Source organism: Chenopodium quinoa, unplaced genomic scaffold (genome assembly GCF_001683475.1).
Source record: "Chenopodium quinoa cultivar QQ74 unplaced genomic scaffold, ASM168347v1, whole genome shotgun sequence".
Taxonomy (NCBI): domain Eukaryota; kingdom Viridiplantae; phylum Streptophyta; class Magnoliopsida; order Caryophyllales; family Amaranthaceae; genus Chenopodium; species Chenopodium quinoa.
Window position 1 is genome coordinate 2,909,712 of NW_018744502.1, and position 11,115 is coordinate 2,920,826.

Sequence of the window (11,115 nt, forward strand, 5' to 3'; positions counted from 1 at the left end):
AGAAGCAAGAAAAGCATAATGACGAACATCACCTGCAGAATAAACACTAAGCCCTCCAAAGGCAAATTGTAAGGTGGCAAGCCGCCACTGCCAACCGCCAAACCTAGGCCCCAAAGTAGTAACAATATGCTCCAAGGAAGATGAAAAAGCCTCATCCAATGTGCGCTGAGCTACCTCAAAAGTACTAGCTAGGAGCACAAGTACGCAAAGCAAAGTAGAGTTTACAAACTCAGGCACATGCCCTAAGCAACAACAGCTCGCACTGAGGATCATCGAGCTTAGCAACCCTATCAATAAGCGCAATAGAGGTATCACCATTATCATCATCATTATTATTATTATTAGTATTATTATTTAACGTATTTCTTATCATTATGCTTATTCGCTTAATAATTTTTTTAATATTTTTAATTGTTTTTATTATCAATAAAATAATTATCTCTTTTTTTAACGCTACAATTATAATATTTTATTTTCACTTTTAAACATCTCTTTATTTATTAGTAATTATTAATTATGATCTATTATTTATTAATGCTACTAAATATTATTTATTACCAATTGGTTGTTGGTGAAGTGGTGATTGGGACTACACTTGATAGGGAGTACCGCGTGTTCGATCCCCCACAACAACAATTGGGAGGGGACTGAAACCTAAGCACCCTAAACTGATCCCCGAATCCGGATTATCCCAAAGGGTGAACCGGGTGGAACACCAAAAAACAAATTATTTATTAATTATTAAATAATAACTATATATTATTAATTTTATTATTTATTAATTATTAATTATTAATTTTGTTAATTATTAATACTAAGCAGAGCATATTTCAGCAGAGTAAAGAAGGCCCAGTAAAGAAGACCAAAGCAGTTCAAAAGAATAGGGCCTTAATTAACAACTATGTTAACAAATTGTAAAATTATTTTTACTAGATGAAGCCCGTGCGATGCAAGGTTTCTTTATATTTTTTCAAATAAAATATTTTACTAATTTATATTTATCTAATAAACTTTGTGATATTTTCTTGCTTAGTACTTGAATTTTTAATTATAAATTAAATTATTAACTTTGTTTCTCATATTTAGATAAAATTCGTAATATAAAGAGATAATATTTTATTTCACAAAGTTTCATATTTGGCTGGTCACACCGTGTGGTCGGGGTTACTTGGTCAGGAGTAACTTGGTTGGTCAAGGGTTACTCAATCGATCAGGGGTTACTCGGATGGTCAGGGGTTACTCGGTCAGTGTTTGGGTGTGTCTTTGCCAGCCACACGATATGGCCAGCCACAAAAAAAAAAAGCGTTGATTTTATTTTTATAATAAATATAAAAATTTTGATCTAAAATAAATTGCAATTCTTTTTTTATTGGCTAAAATATAACATTTTCTTATGTGACGCTATAAAATTAATCATATGTGGCATAATCCTATTGTAGTGTTTTAAAATTGTTAATCTTATGTGGCGATTTTTTATTATAATCCTACGTAGCGCTTTAAAAAAACTAATCTTGCGTGACAATATCCTATTGTACAGTTTTAAAAATATTAATGCTAAGTGGCGCTCTAATAATTTTTTAAAATTAAAATCCTACATAGCTATATATATATATATATATATATATATATATATATATATATATATATATATATATATATATATCGAAATACACGAAAATATGGTTCACCAAATCAAGCATGAGCTTAAGATAATCCTAAACTGAAGACATTGTTTTATGTAATGTGTTGCCAACATCAACAACGAACCGATATCTAACATGACCCTTAGAAAGACGATCCATGGCCGTGTTTATGTAATCCATTGGAATCACTTCAACATCTGCCTTAATGTTATGTTTTGCTGCAAAATCCAACATTTCTTGTGTTTCTTTCATCCCTCCAATTCCACTTCCAGCTATCATCTTCCTTCCTGTTAATTTGGAATTAACCACATTAGTTAGTTGTATTTAATTTTAGGAATAATTGCTTAGAATACTCTAACTTTGCCCCATTCGCTCAAAATAATCCCAACTTTATACCCTTTTAATTTTAAACAGTTCCAAGTGACTTGGAACCAGCTAAACAGGTAATAAAATAAATAAATAAATGAAATCAATGATCACAAAAAAAGAGTAAAATCAAATGAAAAAAAAAAACCCACCACCACCTTAGTCACACCAGCTCAGCCACCAATATCTCCACCCCACCCAAACCTAGACCCCGGAACCACCACTCCCACCTCCACCTTGACTCGAAACCACCACCCCCCACCCAACCAGACCCTCATCCTATCCTAAAATACCACACCTTTGAAAACCAAACAATCCCCATTACTTGTTCTTCATCTTCATCTTCAAAATTTGAGGTTGCAAATTGGAAATTTTGGGAATGGGAAGTAGGAAAGGCATGGCATGCAGAAGACAATAAGACATTGGAAAAGAGAGAATTGAGTGGTGAGGGTGGTTGCGGTTCAGGTCGGGGTTAGGGTTTCGGGTTTGGGTGGGTGAGGGTGGTTTCGGTTGAGGGAGGGAATAGGGGGCCAGAAACTTGGCGGGGGAACGGGAGGGGGGCCGGAAATGGGACGGGGAAGGGGAAGGGGAAGAGATGCCGGCGGCAGCAGCCTCCCGGCGGTGGTAGCGGCTGCCGGCTAGGTTTGGGTTTTTTTTTTTTTAAAAAAAAAACTTTTTGAAATGTTTTTTTAATTTAATTTTTTTTATTTAATTTTTTTGACCTATTACATGCCAACACGTGTTAGATAACTTGCTATAACAAGTTAGATGACTGATTGGGACCATTTAAAGCGAATGTATATTAAAGTTCGAATTATTAAAAAATATTCAAAAGTTGGGATTATTTTGGACGAATGAGGCAAAGTTCGGATTATTTTGGGCAATTTTTTCTTAATTTTGCGTAGGAGAACTAATTTTCTGTTTTTTTTTTTTTTTTTTTTTTTTTTTTTTACAAAGATTTACTTCCATTGCATTATTGCTTAACCTATGTTCCCTTCACATTACGTAAAATAAAAAACAATAAAGTCTATTTTATTTACTACTGTAATACAAATGTACGGAGTTATTAAAATCTTCTTGTTTAAAAATAGGGTAACAATATATGCAGCCCTAAGAGATATAAATAAGCATTTTTTTTATATTCTTTTTCTTCAAAAAAAAAAAAAAAAAAAAAAAGAGAGAAGCATTTTATATATTCTTAAATGGATGTCAATAACTTAGAAATGGATGACTAATTATGTGTTAATTGATGAAATTTATGTTTTACTTGTTATTTCCACTTTTATTAGGACTTTATATAATACACGAAGTATCTTTTCCCAAAAAAAAAAAAAAATTAATTAATTGCGTAATAAGTTTCAATTTGTAAACTTTATTTTTCAATAAAATTTATCTAATCAGTAAACAATACGGAGTAGTTGTAATAAAATATTATCTTATGACATCAATACGGAATAATATGTTATTGTAATTTTGAACATTAATTGAGTCATGTAAAGTAAATGATCTTCACCCCAAAAAAAAAAATGTAAAATAAATGGAGCCTTTATAGCTAGGGATGTCAGTGGGGCGGGTCAAATAGGAGACCCGCCCCATCCCCGCCCCAACGGGGCGGGGATGGGTCTTGGTTTGGCGGGTGATGGGACAAGGATGGGGATAAAAACCATACCCGCCATGGGTGATGGGGCGGGGGTGGATTTTAGGTTGTACCCGCCCCATCCCCGCCCCGCCCCACCCGCCCCACTTCGTACCCGCCCCATCCCCACCTACCCCATTTCGTACCCGCCCCATCCCCACATTCATATATTTTTAAAAACAAAATTATATACTTTTATACTATTTTATAAAAAAATTATGTAAAATAAAATAGTAAATATAATACTTTGTAATACACTTATATTATAAACAAATAAATGTGTAATATTAACAATAATTTTTTTCTTTTTGCAACCTTTATTAATTATGAAGGATTGTGTATTTGGGAGGCGGGGATTAGGCGGGTCTTAGGTGGGGATTAGGTGGGGGTGGATATCCAAGTGGGGGTTGGGGCGGGGATGGTTTTGGAATTGTACCCGCCGGGGCGAGGATGGGGATGAATTTTAGACCTGCCGCTGGGATGGGGATGAAAATTTTAGATGGGAATGGGGATGGGAAGGCCAACATCCGTCCCGCCCCGCCCCATTGACATCTCTATTTATAGCACTCATTTCTTTAATTTTTTCCATAATTGACTTAAATAACAGACAAGACGATATAGATAATAAAGTGGGCTAATGGGCTATGCATTTTTATCAATGGAACAATACTTACTAGTACAGTCTAGTACACCTAATTGGTAAATTATCCAATTAATTAACGTGAAATATTGTTGAGAATCCAACTTTTTTACCACTCTATTTTATATGAGTAACTAGTGTGTGGCTCGGGCGAATTACTAGTTTGTAATTAGCGTTTGATTATTTTGCTTAATGTATTAGGAGAAACATATTCAATATTTTGTGTGTTACTTTCAAAGATATTCAACTATTGACTATTTAACAAAAAGTTCTTATTTTTCATCAAATCGTAAAATACAATTTTTTGAAGTTGTTAAATTATCCTATGATATGTAACAAATAGTACAATTAAGGAGTAATCATCTTATCCAAGTTAACTATAATTTTGTATATACATTTTAATTCATGTTGTGGAGGTGACGTGACATGTTTATAGTATTTAAAGAGGTGACACATGGCACATATTGATGTCTTGACACGTTTATAGAGCTTAAAAGGGTGACACATGACGCACATTCTGTTTTAAAATGCTTTTTAATATCTAAAAATAAATTAATGTATAGATATAGATATGTGGGTAAGTTATATACGAAGTAATAGTTAAATAAATGTGACTTTCTCCATATACTTTTAATTACCACGAAAGCATAATAAATAATGGAATTGTAAACACGATATAGAGATGGACATTAGGGGTAGGGAAACGGCAATTATAAGTTTATAATAATATGATAATAACAATGGTGGAATTGTTGACCGGGAAAAAAAAATCTAAAAAGGTCAAGTTATTTGGCTATTGAAAGAGTATTTGAGATTAAGTTTCACTGAAAACAGTTTCAAAAACAATGGTGTACTTTTTAGCGCGTTTTTTGTGTGGCTGGCTAAATTATATGACCGCTTGTAAAAAAAAAAATAGATCAACCCTTATAACACTGATATAGTAACCTCTATTATACTGACAGAGTAACTCATTATTATACTTATTGAGTAACCCTTAAATAATAAGGTAATCCCTATATTACTAACAAAAGTAACCATTATAACTGTAACAGTGTAACCCAATAACACTAGCCAAGTAACCTATGATGGCTGACTATACTATGTGGCACATATAAAAGTTAGTGATGGTGTTTTAGGGGATAGTAGAAACTATTTCTTTTCGTGAAGTTAATTAATTAATTTTATTTTCTTTTGTGAAAACATAATTTTTTTTGTTTTTATATTTTTTTTTACTTTTCAAAATTAACTAAAATTTATTTTATTTGTTTATATGAAAATTGTACTTTTTTCAGTTTTTTAACACATATTAAAGTTGTACTTAGTTTTGCTAAAATGTATGTTAAAACAAAACCCTGATACCCAAAAGCTATGTTCACCAAATCTAATTTTTGCTAATTTGTTTGGTCTAAACTAATCAAATGAGATGTCATTACAATTACACTTTCCAAATATGAAATTTTCGTATTTATTAGATTACACAATTAGATCTCTCTCTCTCTCTCTCTTTTATTTTTAGTTTTTTATTTTTATTTTTTAAATTTAAGAAACAATTAAAGATCTTTAGTGATAAATAAACACATACAAATAATTAAAAGTATGTGACTTGAATAGTTTGAACATATCAAGTACATCAATTTAAATTAAAATAAGCCGAACAGAACATAGCCCAATAATTCGTAGCAACTATAATGCATAGTTGAATAAAGTAATGTATGATTACCTCCAAGCAAAGTGAAGATAGGCACTTGGAGAGGCTTTTGGGGTACACCAACCACAATAAGCTTTCCATGAGACTTAAGTAAGTGAAGTAGGGTCTCGATTGAATGATCAGCGGACACGGTGTCGATGATCCCGTCCATAGTGCTCGTTGCTGCCTACATTAGTGCCACATTATATTATTTTTACTAGTGACTTATGATATCTTCATTTTCTTTTAGTAGCCACCATATAATGTAATCTTCGTCTTTTTTTGTTATACTACTTTTAATAATAACTTCATTACATAATGGTTCTTTTTAAATAAATACTAAATTTAGACAATAATATAGAGTGCCTCACATATCTATCTTCATAAGATATAATTTATCCTTAACATGTGAATGGTGTCAAATGTGTGAATTATGGACCTAACTCAATTATTTGACATGCATATTAAATAATACGACATAGAAGATATATGTTGCAAGATAAGATGATAATAAAACAAATTATGGGTTTAATAAATAAAAGTATGATTTTATGATTATAAGGGTATGATCCGTACAATGTTTTATTAAACCATACTATTCTATATACCGAGTGCCTTTTAATAGTGACTAGTATTTATATCCAGTCCTAGCCTTCTACCAGTCAAATTAAGATAGTTAGACAGTTAGAGGAGTACTTTCAAAAAATCGATAGCAAGAAATTACTTTAAGAGAAAATTTTACAATTACTTGTATAATTAAATAATATGCATTACAACCTACTTGTATTAAATAAGCTCTAGCAAATTATTTTACTTCCTCCTTTTTTTTAGTAGTTGTTTCATTATGACTTTTGACACACTATTCACTAAATTCACACCGATTAATGTTTTGTTTCTCATAATGAAAATTAAATATGTTCCTGCAAAACCTTGTTATATTCACATGTCTAGATATTTATATTTTTAGCAATATAATATACTTATATTTAAGAGTCAAAATTATACGCCAACAAAAGTGTTAAGTCAAAATAAAACAACAAAAATAGTAAATACCTGTAATTGATCTTGGTCATGACTATTCAAAAAAAGGTCAGCACCAAAACGTTCCAAAGCTTCCTTACACTTGCTAGGAGAAGTACTAATAACAGTAACCTTCAACCCAAATGCTTTTGCAAATTTCACAGCCAAATGACCAAGCCCTCCAAGTCCCACAACCCCTAAATGCTTTCCTCTTTCATCAAGCTCGAAATACCTCAACGCGCTATACACCGTGATTCCGGCACAAAGTAGTGGCGCACTCGTGTCGAGGGGAAGATCATCAGGGATTCGAACAACGTAATGTTGGTCCGCCACCATTTCATTGGAGTAGCCACCATAAGTTGTGGTTCCATCATAGTCTTTGCCAGAGTAAGTGAGGATCATTTTAGGGCAGTAATTTTCAAGGTTTTTTGCGCATGACTCGCACGTGCGACATGAGCCAATCATGCATCCTACCCCAACTTTGTCTCCGAGTTTAAATTTAGTGACCTTGGTGCCAATATCAGTCACAACTCCCACAATCTCGTGCCTTATTGAATTTTAAATGATCAAAGGTTAAATGCTTAGAGCTTTTTTTGAGAATGTAAAATAATCTAGGAGAAAATTAAAGATTGTCTACAATAGCTACATATGACTAAAAATAAAGTAATCAAGTACATATAGTATGGATTGGAGTATCAACATATATTGTACTAAACTTATATTAGTCTATTAGATGTGTTTGTTTTATCTTATTTTAACTTGTATATGTAAATGACTTAATTCAAACAAAATACGACAAATTAAGGTTTATGTCAAAATCTATTCAGTCAATAGAAGGGTTTTTAGCTATTCAAAAAAATAAATATATATATATATAGAAGGTTTTTTCCAAGAAAATAAATTAAACTAAATAATTTTAGACAAAATAAAGCCTCACATGCATCAAGAGATCATTTTTATAATGTTTGGCTAATTAATTGTCATACATGATCGAAGACATTGTTGAGTTAATATTCTCAAAACTAAACGTTTAAATAATTCATCAAATGGACACTGCCTAAAAGATTTTTTTTTTTTTTTTTTTTAAATTGATTTTAGGGATGATACGAGCACAAATATAGACATATGATAGGAAACCAAAAGCCTCCTAGTGGGAGTTAATCCCATGACCTTGTGACATACAAAGCAGCAAAAGAATTCATATTTTATTATAGATACGAGGAAAAATTAGAAGAAATTAACACAATGGAGTAATTAAAATTTGTTAAACATGGTTAATAGGAGTAACAAATAACATAGTATATTGATAATTACCCGGGAATAAGTGGGTATGATGAAATTCCCCAATGATTCTTGAGAAAATGAAGGTCTGTGTGGCATATTCCACAGTACATCACCTTAAATCTCACATCCTTTTCTCCTGTCATCCTACATTCATTTTTGAAAATTTAATTTATTAAGCAGTTGAAATTGATAGAGTAATCCTACAATTCCTTTTATGTTTGTTCCATTTTAAATACTGATTATTCCATTTGAAGAGATCAAAGAAACTTTATGATTATTTATCGATAAATTAAATATAAGAAAAACATAAATTCATATGTTAAATTAGTTACAGTTTAATAAGATTATGGAGTACATATATGAAATTAAAGATATTGTTGCTCAAAAGTATTTAGCTAATAAGTTGTGAACGTACAATTATAACAAGACAAACTTTAAAAAGGATTTCGTAAACTTTAATGTTTAAGAAAGCTGAACTTTTAGATCAATATGATGAACTGAATTTTTAAAATTTTAAAATGAAAGAAGTGAACCACAGGTTCAAAATATGAATTATTAAAATGAGTATGCAACAAAATATACTGTTATATCAAACTTGTTATAATTTCATGTACGATTATTAACTCTAGTTTTATTTATTTATTTATGCACCATTATAAATCATAAAACAACGCAAGATGTACACATACGAATGTTTTATAGTGCACACATTAGCTATGACCTAGGGGATAATACCTTCTAGAGAAGTAGAAGGGAGATAAAATTCCGGACTCGTCTCGAGCGGCCCATCCGTAAGTCTTTACTGGATGTACGGCGGCCTCTTGTTCTTCTACATATTCAGAGTGTGCCATTGTTGAATGAAGGTGAACAAATGCAAGCTCACAGGCTAATTTAAGAAGGATAAGTTTGTATTTTTGTAACAAATAAATTGACAGTAGAGAGTGAGAGCTAGGGCTGCTAATAAATACCAGTCTTTTTTTTTCTTTTTTTTTTTTTTTTTTTTGAAGCAATAATAAATACCAGTCTAAATATATAGATTATAGACATATCTAGGAATAATAATTAGATTATAATCAAATCATGTATGTGCGTGATATGCACTAGACAATATCTTATGTTTTGTCTTTTAGAAAAGGTTATTGGTATTTTGTTACACATCAACTCCACTCTTAGTTGTCCCACCGACCTCCTGTAGTTGTATGATTTGAGCCTAACTTGATTGTTTCTTTGAACAATATCTTGTCATTTGAGAATTAATTATTGGACTTTATATTGAAATCCATCCCAAATTACACAAAGTTATGACTTTTTTTTTTTTTATTATTATTATTCGAAATAATCTACTTTGATTACTCCTTCAGGTTTTTTTTAAAAGCTAAAGTTGGAATTTTCCTCTATTCATATGTCATCATTGATTTAATTATTTTACCAATATATAATATATAAATATGATCATATAATATGTTGTTAGATTTGCCATAATGCCTACTTTTATAAATTAATTTTTCACAATTTTTACTAACCTCTAATTAAAGATATTGATGGTCAAAGTTGTGTCTCAAAAAAAATTGCAAATACAACTCTAGCTTTAAAAAAAAAAAAAAAAAAAAAAAAAAAAAAAAAAAAAAAGGGGGGAGTATTTCTTTTTTCAAATATATGAAAGTAAATATTATGAAACAGATGGAAGAAGTTGTATCTTAATACATACTACCTCCATTTTTTTTAGTTGACACGTTTTGACTATATGCACTATTCACATAACTTACTTTGACTTTATTTTATGATTTCATGTTAGATAAAAACATAGTCATGTGGAATTTTGTTAGTTTTGTTTCACGTCTGGTATCCAAATATCAAAATTTTATAATTTTTGCTAATACGCAATTAAAGATACGTAGTATTTACATTTAAAAGTATGCGTTGACAAACGTGCATAAATGAAATGTGTCAACTAATAAAAAATAGAGGAAGTACTTTCTAAATATTAAACTTTTTATAGTTTTTCCTAACATATAATATATACTTTCTCTGTTTATTATTATTATTATTATTATTTCACCATATAGGTCGGGCACAATGATTTTGGTAGCTAGTGAGTAATAATAAGAGAGAGAAAGATAAATAATGCAAAATTATCTATGTGATGTAAATATAATAATATAAACTAAAAAATGAGTGTGAAAAGTAAAGGTATGTTCGATATTTATCGTGTGAATAAAGATACTTTTTGTTCTAAAATAAAAATGATTTAATATTTGTGAAACTTTTTTAAAAGGCAAGTGAGGCAATTATTAAAAAACGGTGGAAATATTGAAGATAAAAGTAACATCCTAAAACAGTTTACATATTGCAAGTGATTTGATTGGGACAGATATAGATGAATTAAAAACAAAAACTAATTTTTAGGTTAGAAAAATAGATTATTCATTAGGCGTTGACATTTGAAACCTGTGGTCTGTGGAGGATGCTAGCCATTGTTATTGATCTGATTAGGTGGATGTTTGTGGGTTTTCTCCTTTGTCTTTTTTGTTCTACTTCCTATAAATCCAATCATTGATCTACTAGCTAGAATATTCCATTTGGGAGAAGGTCTGGCGCATAACTCATATATGCAAACATTGTATATAGGATGACAATGTAATAATAGAGTTGAAATTATGATGGAAGTATAATTTACCATTTAATAGATAACTAGTATCATTAAATGTTGTAGTGGTATAAATATTTTGCTAATAGTATAAATAAGTATGTAAATGGTACATCAAAATATTATACCACTATGAGATATAATAGTACTACTAAGATATAATGGTACAATATACATGCATAATAGTATAAA

At 30.6% G+C, this 11,115-nt stretch overlaps 1 protein-coding gene across 1 annotated transcript; it reads right to left on the reverse strand.

Annotated features, from left to right (window-relative positions):
* Window positions 1-1,669: 1,669 nt before the first annotated feature.
* LOC110697997 (probable mannitol dehydrogenase) lies at window positions 1,670-9,795 on the reverse strand. Its single transcript, XM_021875397.1, has 5 exons — window positions 9,012-9,795; window positions 8,307-8,420; window positions 7,026-7,539; window positions 6,006-6,159; window positions 1,670-1,930 (listed from the first exon to the last, which is right to left on the reverse strand). The coding sequence occupies exons 1-5, from the start codon at window positions 9,125-9,127 to the stop codon at window positions 1,716-1,718; spliced, it is 1,113 nt and encodes a 370-aa protein (XP_021731089.1). The 5' UTR covers window positions 9,128-9,795; the 3' UTR covers window positions 1,670-1,715.
* Between the last annotated feature and the right edge of the window lie 1,320 nt (window positions 9,796-11,115).

What these genes read in the sequence shown, in the direction of transcription:
- LOC110697997 (XM_021875397.1), bottom strand. Translation starts at nt 9,127, where the DNA reads ATGGCACACTCTGAATATGTAGAAGAACAAGAGGCCGCCGTACATCCA. An exon ending in CCCTTCTACTTCTCTAGAAG is followed by an intron (nt 8,421 to 9,011) that starts GTATTATCCCCT and finishes AAATGAATGTAG; the next exon opens with GATGACAGGAGAAAAGGATG. An exon ending in ATGACCAAGATCAATTACAG is followed by an intron (nt 6,160 to 7,025) that starts GTATTTACTATT and finishes GCACTAATGTAG; the next exon opens with GCAGCAACGAGCACTATGGA.